The following is a 22,636-nucleotide window of genomic DNA, read 5'->3' as shown; positions in this document are numbered from 1 at the left end:
AAAACCAAGCAGCTTCAAACCTAATGCAGGTACCAGACTGAGGCCATCATTGATTCTGAGTGATTACAGATACATTATTTTATAGATTAGAATTCTACTGATACAATGAATATATTCTCTATATTGTTACTTAACCACAAGGGATCAGTAAACCCATAGAGAGCGCTTTTCCTTAAAAAGGAGAGAAGTGTATGTCTTCTTTTTTTAAAAATTTTTTTAATGTTTTTACTTATTTCTGAGAGAGAGAGAGAGATAGCTTGAGCAGGGGAGGGTCAGAGAGAGAGGGAGACACAGAATCTGAAACAGGCTCCAGGCTCTGAGCTAGCTGTCAGCACAGAGCCTGACGCGGGGCTTGAACCCACAAATCTTGAGGTCATGATCTGAGCTAAAGTTGGATGCTTAACTGACTGAGCTACCCTGGCACCCCTGCCTTCTTAAATAAGGTAACTAGAAAATGTGTCAAGCAACGTAACACGTTGCTAATAAACTGCAAAATGCTGATTTAATTAAATTCTAAATGATAAGAATAAATACATTTTAGTCCATGTTTTGCTTAATCATAGCACATGGCACAAAACAACCAACCCAGGGGCTCCTGGCTGGCTTAGTCAGAAGAGCATGTGACTCTTGATCTTGGGATTGTGAGTTCAAGCCCCATGTTGGGTATAGAGATTGCTTAAAAATAAAATTTTAAAAAAATCTTTCAAAAATATATTTCCTTATACAGATAAAGGAAAAATTAAGAAAAGCAAATACATGTTTTGAATTGTGCAGAAGGTATGTTCACTCTATATTAATGCCATAATATTTTCTTTTTTATTTGAGAGAGAGAAAGAGAGGGAGAGAGAGAGAGAGAGAATCTCAAGTAGGCTCCACACTCAGCACAGAGCCTGAGGTGGGACTTGACCCTATGACCCTGGGATCATGAGGTGCCAAAATCAAGAGTTGGATACCCAACCAACTGAACCACCCAGGCACCATTAATGCCTTAATATTTTGAATCCATGTATATGTATGATGTAAAGACTACTTACAAAAAACTTCATTTTTAGGCAAATGGGGACTCATTTGTTGGCATCCATTAAGCCCATTAGCTCAGACTGAAGCTGAGAAAGAACTAAGTAGATGGAGAATCTACTACCGTGATCTCTTTTTTAAGATCCTGGCTACAGAGTTAGCACAACCTAAATTAATTCGCATGTGACTTTGAAGGGGTTATGATCTACATGAAGAAAAATAAATGATAAACTAATACACACTCCCTGTTATTTAAAAGCCCCACAGGGTTCTTCCCACATTTCCTGTGGACAAATACATTCCTGTCATAGGAAACAACACTGTTTTATGTCCTTCCCTGCACATGTTTGTTTTTTTCTCCAGAAAGTCTGCTTTTGGAAGCATCAGGTACTTTGCCAACTATAGCATAACTTTGTGGGTCCTAAACTTCTGCATATAATAGAGAAATGATTCCTATGATTTTTTTGTGTGTGTGTTAATGAAACAGTGCTACAGTGAAAGAAAAGTAATCTTTGAAGGAAGCACCAACTTATAACAGGCATTTTAAAACCAACTATTTTAATGGTGCCAAGCATTTTGCTATTATCTGCAACTAAGCGTAAAGCTGTATAACAGAACGACAGAGATTTTTTTAAATCTTTATTTATTTATTTTGAGAGAGAGAAAGAGCACAGGTGGGGGAGGGCCAGAGGGAGACAGAGAATCCCAAGCAGGCCTTATGCTGTCAGCAAAGAGCCCTACACGGGGCTCCAACCCACAAACTGGAAGATCGTGACCTAAGCTGAAATCAAAAGTCAGATGCTTAACCAACTGAGCCACTCAGGCACCCCCAAAATGAAAACTTTTTAAATTAATCTGTACAAATTTGCAACAATATTAATGCCATTACAGCCTTCATTTATTTTCGTGGGTGTACTTTTCATATATTTTTCTGCAGCTATATTAAGATGCTGTTTGGGAAATGTTACATATGGTATATTCACCATATGACTTTTCTAAAATGTGCAGATTCCTGGATTCTGAGCACATCTGGCCCAGAAGTTTCACATAAGGGATCATGGGCCAAATAAATGTAATGCAAAAACTGATTCAAAGAATGGATGTAGAATAGATGCCTGATTTTCCGGTGCCTGATTTGGAATAATGTAGGTTATATGCAGTATACAAGAAATTATACAAATAATTACGCCAGTATTTACTGAATATTCAGGGGATAAGTAATACAGTACCATGTAAGTGAAGCCTCCATAAATGAATATTACTGGTGTGTTATACATAAACTCCATTCCACATAGCACAAAGGACTTACTAACAAATGTTTAGCACATGGTATATATATTATAATTCTTCCCTGTGCTTAGGTTACCAGTAAATGTTTTGAAGAGATTCTTTAATGAAAATTCTTTTTATTCTTGTCCTTTTTTTTTTTCCTATAGGGTGTTCACAAGAATGGAAGCACTGTTTCCTTGCCAGATTCCTTATTGCTACATTTCATGAATCTACATAATCTTGGGGAAGAGCCTGCATTCAATGATGACACACCTGTCACCAGTAGAACAACCACAGTCCCAGGGAAAAAGATAAAAATAAAGAAGTCTTTACGTTTATATTCAACAAAGGAGTCACTTCCATCAACAACTTCTGCTGCGTTATTTTTCCAAGATGAACCGATACACGACCATGAAACAGTTGGGGGATGGCACATACGGCAGCGTGCTGATGGGCAAGAGTAACGAATCCGGGGAGCTGGTGGCCATCAAAAGGTACCGTGTGCGACGTGGCCAAGGGTGAAAGTCGGATCTTTCTTTTCCTTTTCTTCCGAGAGAGGTCTAGCTTAGACCCTGTTGCTTGTCTGGCTAATGTGGACGGCCATTCTGGAGAAACATTGCCAAAAGGGATTCCCCATGTACACAGTTTCAGTTTTCTGGTTTGTCCAGCTACATTGATAAATCGGAAAAATAGAAGTGCTCTGCTTTTAATGCATAAGAAATATGAACTGAAACTGAAGGCAATGTTTGGAAAGTTTTTTGCATTTCCTTAGTCTTTAAAAATTTTTTATAGTTTATTTATTTTTGAGACAGAGAGAGAGAGCACAAGTAGGGGAGGGGCAGAGAGAGAGGGAGACACAGAATCCAAAACATGCTCTAGGCTCTGAGCTGTCAGCACAGAGCCCAACGTGGGGCTTGAACCCACGAACCACAAGATCATGACCTGAGCCAAAGTTGGACGCTTAGCCGACTGAGCCCTCCAGGTGCTCTGGAAAGTTTTTAGAATTTAAAGTTGAGTGCAGAGTGGAACATATTATTTCCTTAAAACAACAGACCTCGAAAGATGGTATTCATAATATCAATGGAATTCTGAATGGTATTTTCCTAAGCTTACCAATGAAATAGAATTAATTATTAGTAACTAATAATTAGTTAGCAGAGAGAGAATCCCAATCAGGCTTTGTGCGCTGTCAGCACACAGCGCTGTGGGGCTCGAACCCATGAACCATGAGATCATGGCCTCAGCTGAAATCAAGAGTCGGATACTCAACTGACTGAGTCACCCAGGTACCCCAACTTACTTCTTAATTTACAGCATTTCTTATCTATTATTCATTAAAAAAAAAAAAAAAGTTACTCCAAAGCACAGTGATTTAAAATAAGAACAAACCTTTATTACTTCACACTTTGTGTGGGTCAGGAACTTCGGAGGAGCTTATTAGCTGGACGGTTCTGGCTCAAGCTTATTAGCTGGACTGTTCTGGCTCCAGGTCTCTCATGAGGTGCGGTCATCTGAAAGCTCGACTGGGACCGGCCGTCCACTTCAAAGGTGGCTCACTGGATGAGATTCCTAGGGCTGCTATAAAGAAGTCGCACACACTGGGTGGCTGAGACAGCACATTGCTTTCCTCACAGCTCTGGAGGCCGGAAGTCAGACATGAAGGTGTCAGCCGAGCTGGTTTCTTCCGTGGCCTCTCTCCTTAGCTTGCGATGGCTGTGTTCTCCCTGTGTCCTCTCATGGTATCCTAATCTTCTTATAAGGACACTAGTAGTATCAGATTAGGACCCAGCCTAAAGTCCTTATTTAACCTTACTTAATTCTTTCAAGTCTGTCTTCTAAATACAATCACACTCAGATACTGGGAGTTAGAACTTCAACATGGATTTGGTGGGGGGAAATTTAGCCAATAACAGGCTGCTGTAACAAAGTCGAGGCCACAGATTGTGCAGCTGATATAAGAGAAATGTACAATTTACAATTCTAGAGGCTGGAAGTCTAAAATCAAGGTGTCAGCAGGCTTGGCTCCGTCTGAGGGCCATTTAGGAAGGATCTGTCCTCGGTCCCTCTCCTTGGCCTGTAGATGGCATTTTCTCCCTGTCTCTCTTCCACATGACCTTTCCTGTGTGCATATCTCTGTGTGCAAATTTCCTCTTTTTATAAGAACACCAGCCATATTGGATTAAGTTCCACCCATATAACTTCATTTTAACTTCACTACCTCTGTAAAGGCCCGTCTCCAAATCAAGTCACATTCTGAGGTACTGGGGATTAGGACTTCAGCATCTGAATTTGTGTGTGGTGGGCGGCGCAGATTAGCCCACAATACTCACTCACATGGCCGACAAGTGGCCTCTTCACATGGGCCTCTACAGAGGGTTGCTTGAGTATTCTTAGGACATGGCCATCGGCTTCTACCAGAATGAGTCATGGAGGCCAGTTACCAAATCAGCCAAGGGATGGCAATCTAAACTTTAAATGCTTTAACAAATGCTTATCACATGTTAAAAACTTTAAAATATCATGATCTAAAACATTACATCTTTAAGGAAATAATTTTATAAAATATTGCCAGTAGCCATTATTATTAAATAAATGTACAATTGTACAGTAACTGAAATGAAATATTTACTGAGTGGGCTTAGTAAAAGTCAATACCCATTCATGACTGGGGGGAATAAAAAAACCTCTTAGCCAATAGGAATAAGAAGAAACTTCCCTAACTGAGTAAGACCTATATGATGCATCATCTTTATGGCAAAATATTACAAGTACTGGTTTTAAGACCAGACTGCCAGCTATTATCCCTACTAATTAAGATTGCATTGGTGACCAAATTTATGCAATAAGAGAAAAAGAAAGGATGGATAAGTATTAGCCAAAATGAGATGAAATCATCCTTATGTATAGATTAAATAATTGTATAAACTCACGCAAATACTTTAATATACATAAATTTCTATATAAAATGTTTTTAAAGATTTTGGAAAGCAATACATTCAATTCATGAAAGCTGTGGCTTCTGAGAAGTGGGTAGAAAATGAGAACTGAGATCGGGTCTGGTGGAATCATGCAACATTATAACCATTGTTCTGTTTCATTTACCAAAATGCTCAGTGTTCCTTGTGAATGGCAAAGTCACCTGTGTGTTTTACTGTTCCATTTCATAAAATAGGGAATGAAGCCTCACCTGCATAGATCTAAGTAAAGCCTTGAAAGAATTGAGGGCTCTAAAAATTAAGAAGTCAAATACAATGAGGGCTGAGAAGAGGCCATAAGCATACAATTTAGGAATGCATTGGTGTATGAAATAAAAAAACTAACCAAATAAATAGGGATTTAACTTAATTTAACAAGTAACTTAAATAGGGATTTATTTTTCTCATGTAATAAAACGTCCTGAGATAGGCAGCCCAGGGCTGGTACCTTGTGCGTGCTGTTATCACAGACTTAAGTTCTGTCTTCAGAAAATAGTTTCCTCACCCCTATCCAGAAGACCCCTGATTACTTCTCATTGGCTGAAAGTGTGTCACAGAGCACACCTGGCTCTACGGGAGGCTGGGAAGCTGAGTTCTTCACGGAGCACTTTGTACCCCTGTGGAAAAGCTGAGCTGTGTTAGTAAAGAGGAAGAAAAGAGTGGCTTTTGGATAGTCAACTCACAGTGTCTGCCACATTGGGTATCTACTATGTGCTAGACCGTATCCCTGTAAAGACACAATAAAAATCAATGAGGAGGAGGAGGAGTCATGTGGAAGGCTTGAAAAAAAGTTAAATATCCATTCAACACATAATTGTTAAGCTCCTACTACACAGGTGCTCAGGCCAAAATGGGGATGAGATAGATGAGTTAAAATGTAGTGAGGAAGACCAACAAATTAGACAAATTACAACATAAAATATGATAAGTCCTATGGTGGGGGAATAACGAGTCCTAGGGGAGCACAGAGAAGTGATGCTGGAGAAGTATGCTGGAAGCTTCCCTTGGGAAATGAGATCTCAAGAGTGAGGGAAAAAAATATCAAGAAAAAGGGAAGGGAGAAGAATGCTCTAAGCAGCAAGTATGATGGCCTGGAGGCAAGAGAATGTGAAGGCTTGCCTGGGCTGCACAGCTGAAAGAAGAAGGGTAGGTGGCCAGAGTATAGGTTCTGAGTACAGCAGAGGAGGGATATGAGGCTAAGGGTGAGGTCATAAAGCCAGGTTCACATATAGCTTGACTAGAAGGTGATGAAGGATTTTAACCAGGAAAGTCGATATGATCAAGTATTGCTTTATAATGGTCCCTTTAGCAAAAGAGTGGATACTTGATCAAAGAGGTCAAAACTGGACATGAGGTGACCAGTAAGCAGACTGACGTAGTTTTGGGGCACCTGGGTGGCTCAGTCAGTTAAGCGTCTGGCTTCGGCTCAGGTCATGATCTCGCAGTTTGTGGGTTTGAGCCCTGCGTCGGGCTCTGTGCTGACAGCTAGCTCAGAGCCTGGAGCCTGTTTCAGATTCTGTGTCTCCCTCTCTCTCTGACCTTCCCCTGCTCACGCTGTCTCTCTCTGTCTCTCTCTCTCAGAAATATATAAAACATTAAAAAAAAAAAAAGGAGACTGACGTAGTCATCTTGGTTAGAGGTGGTGGTGATCTGATCTAGGATGATAGCATTAGGTATGGACAGAAGTGGAAGCACTCAAGAGACATTTAGGACCTAGGTTCTGTAGAAACTGGTAAGTGGGCATGAGGGAAAGGAGGAAAGCATGTGAAAGAGTCTGGGCTAACTCCTGGAATTCTTGTTTAAATGCCTAGTTGTGGTGCTATTTGCCATGACAGGGGAAATCACAGGCTTAGGAGTAAATCTGGGTTCACTTGTGGGCATAATGACTTTAAGATGCCTATAGGTAACTGAATATTTTCATTCAAAACAGGTCTGGGCTAGGGGCACCTGGGTGGCTCAGTCAGTTGAGCGTCTGACTTCAGCTCAGGTCGTGATCTCATGGTTTGTGAGTTTGAGCCCCGCATGGGGCTCTGTGCTGACATCTCAGAACCTGAAGCCTGCTTCAGATTCTGTGTCTCCCTCACTCTCTCTGACCCTCCTCTGCTCATGCATTGTCTCTCTCACTCTCAAAAATAAATAAACATTAAAAAGAAAACAGGTCTGGGCTGGCAATTTGGGAATTGTTAGTCTTCAGATGATATTTGAAGCCATATAGAAGGAAAAGAGGTCTTCATTTAGAGGAATCCCAGCAGATAAAGGATGGGTCCTCGAAGAGGTTCTCACAAAGACTGAAAAGGAGCCACCAGAGAAGTAGGGAGAAAACTGAGAGAGGGTAGAAAGTATATGGACACGAGGGAAATACATAAAGAAGTACTCAATTAAATTTTTTTTTAATGTTTTTTATTTATTTCTAAGAGAGAGAGAGAGAGAGAGACAGCGTAAGCAGGGGAGGGTCAGAGAGAGAGGGAGTCACAGACTGAAACAGGCTCCAGGCTCTGAGCTGGCAGTCAGCACAGAGCCTGACGCGGGGCTCGAACCCACGAACCGCGAGATCATGACCTAAGCGAAAGTCGGACGCTTAACCGACTAAGCCACCTAGGCGCCCCAAGAAGTACTCAATTAAAAGACAGCTAAAAACTAGTGGCCGAAAATCATTTAGGTTAGTTAGGAATGTTTCTTGCTGTACATAACAAATATAGAAATTAATAGCAAATAACAGAACCAATGCTTAAATAAATAGATTGTTTTTCTTCCGTATTAGGAAATCTGAATTTTGATGGTTCCCAGTGCTCTTTCAAGGGCCCAGCTGTGAACTGAATCTAGGCCTTTTCTATCTTCTTTGTATTGAGCTGTTAGCATTTGTTTGTCCTCCAACGTGTCACTTAATGGGCCACATTATGACTACTTGATATCCAGGCGTTACCTCTCTGGTTTAGGATGGCAAGAAGGGAGGATAATGCCAGCAAACTCCTCTCTCAAATCCGAAGTAAATTTGTTTCCCAGAAACCCCCAAGTGACCTCCCTTTACATCGTATTGACTAGAAATGGATCACAGTGGTCTCCATTATCAACAGGGAGGCTGAAAAGTGAGAATTTACTCTTCCAGCATAAGGGAGGGAGCTAGAAATGGCTTTCTGGTATCCGAACAATATTATCTAGCAGGGTGTTCTCTGGGTTTGGAGAACATGACGTAATTAGTGGGTATGGTGAGAGTTGGTCTAGGGGAATAGGAGATACACCAGATTGCAGGAGGGCAAGGAGTAGTCAAAAGTGGGGTAAGTAGAGGCATTGAACTTTGAACAGTCATGAAGTACATGTCACTGAGTTGCTAAAAAACAAAAAGTTCTAGAAGGCTTGCCAAGTATCAGTAAGAACCCACCTGCGATTACTTGGGGTGAGTATTAAAGTGGAGCTACTGGAGGCATTTATGTGACTTTTCCTCCCCCCTGCACCAGTCTGTACACAGAGCAGAGGCTGGGGGATGGCAGGGCGGGAGTGGTGGAATGCTGGGAGAGGGGGACATCAGAATATGTACATGCTCTTGAGGGGACAGTGGTGGAAAGGCTGATCATGGGATCCAGGGTGGATGAGGGTGCAAGCAAAGCCAAGGTTGGACAAGCGGACACACATATAGCACGTCCAATGGTAACGATGGTAAAAGGATCGCAGGTTGTGATCACAGTCTGAAGTTTTAAGGGCTGAGATCTTAGAGAGCAGAACCATTCTTCATGATAACAGGGTGCTTAGGAGTGACCCTGGCATCACAGAAATGAACATCTTTTTAAGAACTGTGGAGCCAGGCTACTGGCAGGGTTATCAATATGAATGTTCACTCTAGCCATTACTTCTAAAATTCTGGACAAGACATAATCTTAGGAGAGTTTTTGACCATGCTTTGCCTGCCAGAGCCATACAGAAGCCTATGCCATTTCTCTCAAGCCTTATGCAAAGGAAAAAAACTTGGCTTAAGATATTAGACCCCTTATTCTCATTTTCAATGTATCCCTCTTCATTACCAAAACAACCTACATTCCATTAATACCCAATCAGGACCATCATCTTCTGCTTCGTGGCATAAAATACCATATGACTTAGGAATTCCATTACAGGGTATTAACCCCCCCAAAATGAAAAATACTAATTTGAAAAGATATATGTACCCCTATGTTTACCACAATATCATTTATAATAATCAAGCTAGGAAAGCAACCCGTGTCCCTTGATAGATGAATGGATAAAGAAGATGAGGTGTATATACATACATGTTTATACACACACACACACACACACACACACACACAGGAATACTACTCAGCCATAAAAAAGAATGAAATCTTGTCATTCGCAACAACATGGATGGAGCTAGAGAGTATTATGCTAAGTGAAATAAGTCAGAGAAAGGCAAATACCATATGATTTCACGGACGTGGAATTTTTTTAAAGTACAGCAAAGGGAATGTAGTCAATAATACTGTAGTTATGTTGTATGGTGACAGATAGGGACTGCACTTATCATGGTGAGCATTTCATAATGTACATGAGTGTTGAATCACTACATTACATACCTGAAACCAAAAAACACTGTATGTCAACTCTACTTCAATAATAAAAATTAGGAACAAAATCTTTTTAAAAAGAAAGCTATTTCTAAGGTTTAGTTACTTTTGAATTTTTGTTGACTTGAATCACTTAATTCTCTTGGCTTCTTGTTTAAAGCTGGGGTAATGATACAGAAGTTGTCAGATCAAATTATTTTATATTTGCTACCAAAATTGGTGATTTCCTTCCCCTGTCCACCTCAGTGTTTCATATTTATCTGTCAAAAAGAGAAGATTTGGAAGGGGCCCTTTTAGAAAAGCACAATTAACTGGTTAGAGATATATGAGAATTCCCCCAGAAAGGAAGATTAATGGTAATACCTTCACCGTTGTGTTTAAAGCATAATTTCAGATATGACATAATTGTGAACCTGTACCAAACAGCCTTGAGATATACAGAAGAGCGGTGACTCCCTTGTAAGGAGTTGGAAGAGAGAGAGCACAGCTTGCCCAACGTGGAGACTAGAGTAAGAAAGCCAGCAGTGTTACTTGTGTTGGAAATCCTGTCTCTGTACAGTAAACTTGTCTCATTTTATTTCAGGATGAAGAGAAAGTTCTATTCTTGGGATGAATGTATGAACTTGAGAGAAGTTAAGGTAAAAAATCCTACAGATGGAAAGAACCCAAGGAGGCCTTACCTCTGCCTCATCCTGTCTCATTTCTAAAGATGGCCGCTAACAGGATTGTTCTGTTCTTTGTAGGAAGCGGTCCAATGATCATTGTATTTCTTATGTTTCTTTCTTTAGCTTCCTAAGTAAAGTAACTTCTCATTCCTCATCCAAATGTCAGTGGAGAACAGAAAATAACTCTACCCTCTATTTAAAAGTATACACTCTCACTTTTAAAAGAGCATTTTCATTCATGCTATCAAAGGAAAGACAACGTTTAACAACTACATACCATTTCTTTCTGTGTTATGCTCTATGACTTGGAGAAGACATTTGTATGGAATGTCACACAGTTAAGTCAGAAAAAAATAAATTAAGCCTACTGAATAGGCCAAGACAAAAGTGACAGATTGAAATGTCGGGCAGGTGATTTTGACCTCATTGATTTTTGCTCTTCCATTCATTATTTAAAACAATTACTGCTTACTTTAAATTGGTGTTCTAAGATGTTCTTAGTCATGTAAAATATTATAGAACCTGAAACCTAATTCATTAACGAATTGAGAAGATCACTTAAGGTAATTATCATAGGTAGCATTGATGATATTTTGCCAACTTCTACATCAGTGGCTTTAAGAATTTTATTGCATATTTGCTGTGCTGCAGTCGCTAAAGAAGTTGAACCACGCCAACGTGATCAAACTAAAAGAAGTTATCAGAGAAAATGACCATCTCTATTTTATATTTGAATATATGAAAGAAAACCTCTATCAATTAATGAAAGACAGGTATGTCTTTATTTTACAAAATCTGTACTTTTTCCCATCACCTCCTCTCTGGGTGCCTTGGATCCCTTCATTATGTCACACTCTACAGCATCCAGGATTTGTCACTCCCAGAGTGAATCTAAACTAATTAGCTGTTATCTTTATAACTTGAAGAAGAACCATCTATTGACAGAGTCACCATTTCTCTGGTGTAATCTCTTAAAAGTCAAGAGAGGGGTGCCTGGGTGGCTCAGTCAGTGAAGCATCTGACTCTTAATTTCGGTACAGGTCATGGTCTCATGGTTCATGAGATTGAACCCTGTGCTGGGCTCTGCACTGACAGTGCGGAGCCTGCTTGGGATTCTCTCTCTCCCTCTCTCTCTGCCCCTCCCTGACTCGTACGTGTGTTCTCTCTCTTTTTAAAATAAGTAAACAGATTAAAACCTGTTTAAAAGCAGGTAAAATGGACATGAATCTCCCACATGTGACCAGTAGCTACCACCAAAATATTAACTTTCCCAAGCTCATGGCACATGACTGAAGCTCTCCCTCTTCATAGGGTTAGAAATTAAAATGAGAATGTCTTTGGAATTGGTAACACCATAAGTTTTATCATTCACTTAAATATTCTAATAAATGAACTTATTAAATCCCTCCATGAAAACTACTTCCTTCCTCCCTTTTATTAACCTTTCACAAAGTGCTTGAGACAGTAATGAAGCAATGAAAATTTTCTCAATTTCGTCCGACCAGTTTTATTACTGAATATTAAACTATAGACAGGTTCTGTTTCAAAGAGTATAGATAGATAGTGTGTGTTTATATGAAATATATATCTTGACTTTTTTTTAAAGTTTATTTATTTGCTGTGCTGACAGTGCAGAGCCCACACAAAGCTCAATCTCACCAACCATGAGATCATGACCTGAACCGAAATCAAGAGCCAGATGCTTAAGCAACTGAGCCACCCATGCGCCCCCATTTTACCTGCTTTTAAACCCAGAATTGCTCAGCAAAAGATCCTAAAATACTTTATAAATACATTTCCCAGTGGAATGCTTTCTCTGCATTTCTTTCATACACACATATATACCCACTCAAAGTAATCCTTAAGGATGGTGAGTGAATTTTCCTTCAATCATATTTTTCCTTCTTTCAAAAAATACTTATTGAATGACTGTTATGTTCCACAGGCTAATGTCATTATAACACTGATAGCAGTTAAAATAAAGGTAAAGAAAATTTACCTAAAATAAAGGTAAAGAAAATGTGGCTAGTCTGGACTGTGCTTTAAAGGTAAAATAAAAATACATACCAACTTTGAAAACTTGGGACAAAAAAAGTGAATTCGCTAATAATTTTTATATTGATTACATGGTGAAATAACATCTGGTATATATTGAAAAAAACAGATTGTTAAAAAATAATTTCAGCTGTTTCATTTGTTTTTATGTGGCTACTAGAAAAAAATAGCACTTAAGTGTTTCTCATTTGTGGCTCTTAATATATTTTTGCACTGGACAGTACCAGTAGACAATATAGAACTGAAGCAGTTTTGCCCCTAAACCTCTCAAAGCCTGTAGGAGACAGATTTGCACCCCGGGCTTACTTGATTATTAGTTTTCCAATTTACTTTGCTCCTCTTGGGACAGTTGAAAATGTAGCTATTGAATATTTGTGTCATGCATTCATGATTAGATTTGAGTTTTTTGATGTCCCAAACGTCAAAACAAACAAAAATCCTAATTGTCATGTTGTAAATTTACAACGTTTAAAAACTGTAAAGGTACAAATTACACCTTTAACCAATATCATGAGGCTAACAGGGGCCCCAAGGGAGAAGAACATCTCCTTTCTTGGTTTGATTGGTTGGTTAACGGAATTACATGACTGTTTATTTGTTCCTGTCTTCACAGAAACAAGCTGTTCCCTGAATCAGTCATAAGAAATATTATGTATCAAATATTACAAGGACTGGCATTCATCCATAAACATGGTAGGTTTAAATTTCATTTCCTGCCTCTTTAGATTATTGTCAAGGTCATGAGGTCACACACAGGAATTGGATATAAACTGTGAAATAATGTTCTACCGAATAACTACAAATGTGGAGTATGTGCCTGCACACACTGACATTTTTATTTTAAAAACTTAGAATTTCTATATTGTATATATAAAGTAGTATTTCTGTAATCTATAACTATCTGCCTCTAGAGAAGAATTTGTTAACACTTTTATCATCAGCCTTCAGTCCCAGTTATAATAAAGCCATCCTATAATCTCCTGCCCTGATTTTACCTTGGAAATGAGAACAAAACAGAATGCCCTTCTTTCGGAAAAAGATTGGAATGCTCTGGTCACATGACCACTTATTAATGTTTACATAAGTAAATAAGTTTAAAGTGCCCGTGCTTGGTGTTTTATAGTTTTCCTTAGTACTGACATTTAGTTGTTTCCATTCTTTGTGTTTGTTATTGTTGCTGTTTTTGTTCTTTGAATGAAATTAAGGAAAGTGCTTGTTCTTATTTTTATGACTTTCTCATTTATGTAGTCTTCATTTATAGTCTTTTATATACCTATCAGATCAGAATAATTAGTCCAAAAAGTTAACATTATTACAAAAATGTTTAGCAAATATTTGTTTAGAATCACTAGATGTTCCAATATTAAATTCGAAGAGTGCCAGACCACTGCTGCGTTCTGAACACAAGCATTAGGAAATCACCATCATTAGTCTCCTTTCATGTTTCATCCCATATTTTATATGAGAAAATATGAAAGGAGCAACTTTCCCCTTTAACTGTTACAGGAAATAATTTAATTTCTAAAAATGCTACTTAAGGGCACCTGGGGGGCTCAGTCAGTTAAGCATCTGACTCTTGATTTCAGCTCAGGTCACGATCTCATGGTTCATGAGATCAAGCCTCACATCAGGATCTGTGCTGATAGCGCAGAGCCTGTTTGGGATTTCCTCTCTCCCTCTCTCTCTGCCCCTCTCCCACTCACGTGAGCACACAATTTCTCTCTATCAAAATAAATAAACATTTAAATAAATAAATAAAAATGCTACTTATCATTTATTCTGACAATGTAAGCATTGTCAGAACATTCCTGAATGCCACTTTTCGGTCCATTAAAAGTCTAAAGCGTGTGATAATATACGACAATCCACTGGTAAAGGTCAGTCATTTATTAATTACATGGAAATAAAGGATATATGCTACTTTCATTGTTCATAATGGATTTTCCATCTTCACCCCATTCTTTAACACTCACCAGCATGGTAACTCATGATATTTGCCTGAGTTAGTTTACGCCAATAGAAACAAGTGCAGTGTGGAAAAATCAAAAGCATTATGAATTATTTGGTTTTTGGAAAGACTTTTGTGATTTACTGATATTTTTTAGGTTAGGAATAAAATTGGTTTAGAGTCCTTGGATATAGAGGAACTCCCAGCAACGTCAAAGCATAAGTGATTGAAGCAAGAAGTTGGCTTGGGGGTTGAAAATTGCTGCTAAAAGTAAAGAACACAAATAAGATACAGTTGGTTACACAACTGATGACAGTGACTTAGGACACGAGACTCGAAGAACAAGAGCTATTTTTACAGAAGCTACACTCTTCTTGCTATAGTGGATAAGCATGTAATACTTTGAGCAAATATTTTTAAAATCGTGGCTGCCCCAAAATAAGACTAATATTTTAGTTAAAACAGGACCAGGTTACTAATATCCTTACATCAGTGAGAATGGGAAAACCTCAACCGTACAAATATATAATTGGTTTGATTCGCTACGATTTATTGTGTCAGTTTACACACCACCGTCTGTGTTCCTGTTCTAGTCCCCAGGGTGTGAAAGTGCAGTGTATCTCCCTTGGAAGTTCGTGAAATGGATCCCAACAACTATTTTGAGTAAGAAGTGCCAGATGACACTGAGTACAAAACCGTTGTAATATCACAAGTGAAGCGCCCACCCTGGCTTAGAAGGAATTAGAAAAGCTTATAGGCTTAACACCTGGCTTAAAAAGTTCAGGCTGAAGCTAGGTGGCCCCCCTTCCCCCCCCTCAATGATCCCTACAACAGATGACCAGCCCACCTTGACTCTCCCACCTTGCAAGGTCATTAGAAAACAGGCCACCTACCTGCGTGATCTCCCTTAGAAATGTGCGAAGAGGGCTTTTGTGTCCTTCTTCCTGAGTTTTCCGCCTCATTTTCATTGACCTGCCTTTCAGCTTCAGTAACCATTTATTTTACACACTGAATTGGTAAGTAACCATTACAATTATTGGGTTTTTCAATAAAGCAGCTACCAGGGGAGAACTGGGCTGATAAATGAAATAATTGTAAATGAAAGAATTGGCTAAAATGTGTGGAGTTCTGTTTTTGTTTAATGGACTTTTCAAAGAAGTGACATAAACCTGAATATGCGGCTTTCCTCGGGCTTTGCTTAGGCTCCTCCTCTTCTGCACTGCCCCTTCTCATCTGCTGCACAATAATGACTATAATACGTCCTTAAGGTTGTTGAGCAAATGGGCATTTTTAATGACCTTATATATGGTGAGAACTTCTTGCCAATTTATTTTGAAAGCGGGGTGCTGCCTCTATCATTTTTTAGACAATAGTTATGGTTTATTTTTTCCTAAGTTCACATTCCTAATTACAACAGAGAAGTTCAATTATATTTAGGTTTCAAATATGTTTAAACATGATGATCAATTATTGTTCTTCCTCTCTGTTACCAGGATTTTTTCATAGGGATATGAAACCAGAAAACTTGCTTTGTATGGGTCCAGAACTTGTGAAAATTGCTGACTTTGGACTTGCAAGAGAATTAAGATCACAGCCACCATACACTGATTATGTATCTACCAGATGGTGAGTAGTTTTATGCAATTCTGTAGAGGTTTATGTCTGTGTTGAAGTTTTACTACAAAAGATCATTACATCACTTTCTGGAGGTTCCATATCGAATATTTAAAACAAAATATAAAATTGACTTTGCGTTCTGTGGAGAAAGAAGGATTGGGTCATGACTATTCTGAAGGAGAAAGGATTTCATTAACTGATTGACTGATTCATTCGACAAACATTTATGAACATGTACCATGTGCTAGATTTTATTTCAGGCACGGGGAACACAGAGGTGAACTGAACAGAAAAAAAAAAAAATCTGTCTCATGCGGCTTACATGACATCCAATATACAAATAACAAGTTAAAAACATCATGGAGGGGTGCTTGGGTGGCTCAGTTGGTTAAGCATCCAACTTTGGGTTACATCATGATCTCACAGTTTGTGAGTTTGAGCCCCACGTTGGGCTCTGTGCTGACAGCTTGGAGCCTGGAGTCTGCTCCAGGATTCCGTGTCTCCCTCTCTTTCTCTGCCCTTCCCCACTCACACTGTCTCTGTCTCTCTCCAAAATAAACTTTAAAAAAAAAACCCAAAAAACAAAAAACATCATGCGTTACCAACAGAAAGACATGCACATGCTCATCAAAAGACACGTAACAGTCCCAAACTGCAAACTACCCAAACATCCATCATGAGCAGCAGAATATATTCACCCAGTAGAATGCTTTATGGCAATGAGAATGAAAAGTCTACAGCTACACACAATTGCCTGAGTCTCACGGAAATAATGCTGAGAGCAAGAGGCCAAACAGGAAAAAAGTACATATGGTAGAAGATTCCATTTATACATAAAGTGAAAACTAACCTATGCTGTCAGCAGTCAGGGTAGCAGTTATGTGAACAGTGGCAGCGCGTGTGGGAGAGGGACCTCCTGGGATGCAGATAACACTCAGTTTCTTGAACTTGGTGCTGCGTCAATGGATGTGTTCTATTTGTGAAAATTCACCAAGCTGCCCTCTTACAATAAGTGTGCTTTCCTGCGTGTGTTACATATTAGTTAAAACAAGAATATTTGTAGATCGGGTGGTGACACGTTATTATGGAGAAAATAAAATATGGAGAGGGACAGGGAGTTGGGTCGTTAGGGGAAGGCAAGGGCACGTTGCTATTGTAAAGAGAGGGTCTTGCTGAGGAGGAGATGCCAGGGCAGGAAGGAGCTTTCGGGCAGAGAAAATGCTGGGTGTGAAGGCCTAGAGACAGGGAGGTCATGTGTGAGTTCTGCAAAGAGCGGAATAGAGAGGGACAGCTATAGGTGGAAATGAGGCTAGAGAGTTAATGAAGTGGCCAGATCTCACGGGTCCTTACAGGTCATTGTAAGGACTGTGGTGGCTTGTTAATCCGAGTGAACTGGGAGCCCCAGAGGGTGTTGAGAAGAGGTGTGATATGATCTGACATGTTTCAAAGATATCACTCTCACTGCTGCATTAAAAATAGATTTTGGACAAGCGAGGGAAGAAGCAGGGAAACGAGGTAGGAGGCTGTTACAATAATTCTGGCAGGAAATGATAAGGACTTGGATCTGGTGGCCATGGCGGTGGTATTTTTAAAGTAGCGCAACCATGACTTCCTGGTGAATCAGATGTGGGGTGTCAGATAAAGGAGTCAAAGACTTTAAGGTTGTTTTTTCTTTTTTTCTTGAGCAGCTGGAAGAATGGAGTCAGCACTAATGGATACGGGGGGAGCACGGTTCTGTTTTAGGATGAGTATCTATTTTCAACGGTGTAAATTTAGACTCTGTGCTGAAATAAGATAAAATTGGGAAGACTTGTTTTCAACATCCAAACTTGGCAAAACCTCCAAAACAATGAATTTTATCTCACAAAAACATCAAAGCATAGTGACAAGTATTGGCGAGGACGTGGGGAAACCGGATCCTTCACACATTACTGGTGTGAGCCTAAAATGGTGCAAAGTAGCTGATAGCTCCTCAGTGGTTAAACATCCAGTTACCACGTGATCCAGCAATTCCACACGCATTTCTCTGGTATATACCCCAGAGAAATGAAAACACGCATTCACACAGAAACTTACGCATGAATGTTCATAACAGCACTACTTATAATAGCCAAAAGTTGGAAACAACCCAAGTGCCCATCCACTGATGCATGGATAAATAAAGTATGGGGCCATATAACAGAATAGGATTCAGCAGGAAGAAGAATGAAGTACTGATGCATGCCACAACATGGACGAATCTTGACGACATGCTAAGTGAAAGAAGCCAGTCACCAAGGACCGAATAGTGTATGGTTCCACTAGCATGAAGTACATGCCATAGGCAAATCTGCAGACAGAGAGTAGGCTACAGTGGCACTGGGAATAGAGGGTTTTTGGAGAGGTGTGGGGTTTCTTCTGGGGGCAATGAAAATGGTAAAAATTGATTGTGATGATGGACTACACATTCCGTGAATATACTTAAAGCCCCTGAGTCATACACTTTCCAATGGATGAGTTGTATATTATGATATTATGCAAATTATATCTCAATAAACCTGTCAAAGAAAGGTACTGAGAATAGAAGCAAAAAGATAACACTATGAAACTTTCGGGCTGAAAAATCTACACATTTCAATATGGAAAAAAGAAGTTAGAAGTGAGAATATTTCCTACCAGTTACCTTTGCTCTCATGAATAGGGTATTTTGCTCCATGAAAGTTATTGTCAGTTGAGGGAACAGAATCAACTGAAGAAATCAGCACTTTCAAACTGATAAGTAAAAAGAAGGGAAAAAAACACACTACTTAGGGATAATCTTTGTTCATCTTTTGTTTTCTGTCCTTCATATAAATATATCATGGATACAATGCTTGGTAAAATTATACAGCTGTTCTCATTCAGAATATATCTGCTTCTGTTCAGAGCTCCCCCCCCTTCCCCCACTGTGTCTTATAGCACTTATTTCCATATTTATTCATTTGAGTTTCTATCTTAGGCCACATGGACACATCATTTAAATTTGTCTCCAGCTCCCCCAACTGCTTGTGGTCAGGGAAAAGAAGTCACATTCAACATAACCCCAACACATTGTACAAATGCCAGATGTGCAGAAGGCCCTTCATACCAATCCCTTGATTGAAATGCGTGACCAAACAGAACCTTACTGCCGCTCCATCTTTGAAACCACAGTCAAAATGGCCTATTTTCTTTTGTTTCTATTTTCATAGGTATCGTGCTCCTGAAGTTTTATTAAGATCTTCAGTTTACAGCTCTCCCATTGACGTGTGGGCTGTAGGGAGTATAATGGCCGAACTATATACATTAAGACCACTTTTCCCAGGGACAAGTGAGGTCGATGAGATCTTTAAGATTTGCCAAGTTTTAGGGACTCCCAAAAAAGTGAGTACTCTTGTCCTTAAGTTGTTATAACTTTTGATTATTTATAACTTTTACCTGGCTATTGATACCTTTTGTTTTCAAATAGGCTGATGTTTTAATGGTTTTTTTTTTCTTATAATCTTTTTTTTCTTAATTGGGTGAAATGAGAAGCCAGAGTCCCCACCAGACTGAAGAAAAAAAAGGTTCTTGCCTTTAAGAACTTAAGGGAATACTCTGTATTTAGCCTTCTGTGTAGTTAGTTTTGGGTTGATGGTCAGCTGCTGACTGCATAGACATCCTTGCTTAGATTTTCCTTCTTGCTCTGTGAATGTTCATTAATCCCAGGTGTCCTGGACCTTTTTCACTTTTTCCTGTTTCTTTTTATGTACCTCTGCCATGGATATCTGATTTCTTGAGCTGAGTGCTCTTCAGTTAACTATTGCATTCAGCTAGACCTTTACTTTCTGATATGTACTTCATAACTTTAAGTATGTATCATTATCATTACATTCTAATTGTATTCATAATGTGCCTTGCAGTTAACATCAGACAAGTAAACAGTTATTAGAGCTTTACTGAAATTTGTCATCTCCCAGCTATGTGCAGTTTTTAACCCTGGATGTGATGTATAACATATAATGAGGATCTTTGTAATGGTCAGCCACTTTATCAGTTGTCCTTATTTATTCAAAGTCACCTGGATGTCATTATCAAGGTCCAAAAACTAGACAAGAGTTGAATATTCTGAAATTTAAAAAAGTGCTTTCTCGGGGCACCTAGGTGGCTTAGTCGGTCATGATCTCGCGGTTCATGGGTTCGAGCCCCGCGCCGGGCTCTGTGCTGACTGCCAGCTTAGAGCCTGGAGCCTATTTTGGAGTCTGTGTCTCCCTCTCTCTCTGACCCTCCCCTGCTCACGCTGTCTCTCTCTCTCTCTCTCCTAGAAATAAATTAAAAAATATTTTTTAAAAAAGTGCTTTCTCATTTTTCCCTAACAGTTCTATATTCCTTCTATACTGTCTGTAGCACTGAATTGTATATGAGGTCTGGCCTTTCATTCTCTCATTTATTTATAGTAGTCAACACCAGTGATTTTTATATCATTTTTATGTTTTCAAATTGATTACTAAAAACCATTTTCCTTTTTTATTTTTTTTTTTTTTTTTTTTTTTTTGCTCTCCCACCCCACCCACTTCTATATCCCCTAAACAGAGTGACTGGCCAGAAGGACACCAGCTTGCATCCTCTATGAATTTCCGCTTTCCCCAGTGTGTTCCTATAAACTTAAAAACTCTTATTCCCAATGCCAGTCATGAAGCTATTCAGCTAATGACTGAAATGTTAAGTTGGGATCCAAAGAAGCGGCCGACAGCAAGCCAGGTAAGGTGAATCCCTCTGGTGCAGTGTTTTTTTCCTTTCCTTCCCTTCCCATCCCTTTCTCCTTCCCTTTTAGTTTTGAGAGTTTACAATACCAGGAATACTTTCATTTACAAAGACAAGTCTCTTCTCACCCAGGGTTTTACTAACAGAAGTAAGCCCGAAACCCGAAGGCATCCAGTATGTCATGAATTAATTTCTAGGCCGACGAGACCCCTGGGAGAATTGAGAAGACAGCCACACCAAAGATTTTCTGTGTCCTGTGGTTCAAATGAAGTTGAGGCTGAAAGGAATCAACTTCCCTAATGATAAGAATTCAGGCATGTGACAGCAAATTAGGAAGAAGCTCGTCACTGGTAGTAGAAAGGCGTCTCTTCAGTTAGGAAACAGAGTAGATTTTCTGTGCTCTCCTGTGGTTTACAGGTGGGTTCTTGGTCACGGCACACAACAGTGTCATCCCTCCACGGGACTGGGACACTGTTCAGTCTGCAGCCCGCCTGCCACCAGCCCTTCTACATCTTCCAGTCTTTAAAATGCCGTGGTTGTGTTTGCAAAGGGCTTAGAATTAAAAAGTCATAATAGACTTTATTGCATACTTACTGTTCTTTAAACATAAATTCAGTATTAAAATTGCCAAAACAGGGGCACCTGGATGGCTCAGTCGATTGAGCTGTCCGCCTCTTGATTTTGGCCCAGGTCGTGTTCCCAGGGTCATGGGGTTGAGCCCCGCTTCAGGCTCTACACTGAACATGGAGCCTGCTTAAGATTCTTTCTCTCTCCTTCTCTCTCCCTCTGTCCCCTCCCTGGCTTGCACTCTCTCTCTCTCAAATAAAAAAAAATTTTTTTAATTACCAAAACATTATTTAAGAAATAGTGTTGAGAAATGTTCTCGAAAGGTGAACTGGAAGAACAAATGAGAAAGAGTAGTCAAGGCCGGTTTGAATAAGAGTCAGTAATGGGACGACAGTGGTGGCGCAGACCGCGTGCCCTAGCACATATTAAAGCAATCTGTAAAGTGATAGTAATTACAGCAGGGAAGGCGCTAGCCTAAGAATGGACACGTAGCTCAGAGCTGCAGAAGCTGTAAGTCAGCAGAAGGTAAACATGACATCACAAACTGGCGGGGGGGAGGGGTACTGGCATTGGGACGATTAGTTACTTCTTTGGGGAAAAAAAAGTAAATTTAGGTTCTTTTCCCTTTGTAAAAACATTTTTTAATGTTTATTTATTTTTGAGAGACAGAGCACAGACAGGGCAGGGGTGGTGAGAGCTGGAGACACAGAATGGGAAGCAGGCTCCAGGCTCCAAGCTGCCTCCACAGAGCCTGACACGCGGCTCAAACCCACAAGCAGGGAGATCATGCCTGAGCCGAAGTTGGACACTCAACCGACTAAGCCACACAGGCCTCCCATAAATTTAGGGTCTTATTGGGGCGCCTGGGTGGCTTAGTCGGTTGAGCGTCCGACTTTCGCTTAGGTCATGATCTCGCGGTTCGTGGGTTCAAGGCCCGCGTCAGGCTCTGTGCTGACTGCCAGCTCGGAGCCTGGAGCCTGTTTCAGTCTGTGACTCCCTCTCTCTCTGACCCTCCCCTGCTCACGCTGTCTCTCTCTCTCCTAGAAATAAATAAAAATATTAAAAAAAAAATTTAGGGTCTTATTTCTCACCAAACTTTTCAATTTTTCAAATAAATCACAAAAAGCTTAAATAAGAAGAACAGACTAAACTACTAAAACTGAAGAAATTATAGGTGAGTAAATGATCTCAGGCTAAGAAATAGAGGAGCATAAAAGTAATAGAAGA

General features: G+C 39.7%; 1 protein-coding gene across 5 annotated transcripts in view; it reads left to right on the top strand.

The window, feature by feature from the left end:
• Positions 1-2,457: 2,457 nt before the first annotated feature.
• The window catches only part of MAK (male germ cell associated kinase), a 46,042-nt gene continuing 25,863 nt past the window's right edge, over positions 2,458-22,636 (top strand). For all 5 annotated transcript variants that reach the window (XR_013336544.1, XM_077770096.1, XM_077770095.1 and 2 more), the window contains exons 1-7: positions 2,458-2,780; positions 10,401-10,455; positions 11,134-11,255; positions 13,151-13,230; positions 15,979-16,111; positions 19,312-19,483; positions 20,672-20,839. Coding sequence is in view for 4 of the 5 variants with exons in the window: in XM_077770096.1 (XP_077626222.1) it covers positions 2,680-2,780; positions 10,401-10,455; positions 11,134-11,255; positions 13,151-13,230; positions 15,979-16,111; positions 19,312-19,483; positions 20,672-20,839 (831 nt within the window). In the remaining variant the exon portion in view is untranslated. The remainder of the gene's footprint in view (positions 2,781-10,400; positions 10,456-11,133; positions 11,256-13,150; positions 13,231-15,978; positions 16,112-19,311; positions 19,484-20,671; positions 20,840-22,636) is intronic.

Source organism: Crocuta crocuta, unplaced genomic scaffold (assembly GCF_008692635.1).
Source record: "Crocuta crocuta isolate KB4526 unplaced genomic scaffold, BGI_CrCroc_1.0 scaffold24, whole genome shotgun sequence".
NCBI classification, from domain to species: Eukaryota; Metazoa; Chordata; class Mammalia; order Carnivora; family Hyaenidae; genus Crocuta; species Crocuta crocuta.
Note: the sequence above shows the minus strand (reverse complement) of the source record. Positions and strands in the feature narration are given on the sequence as shown.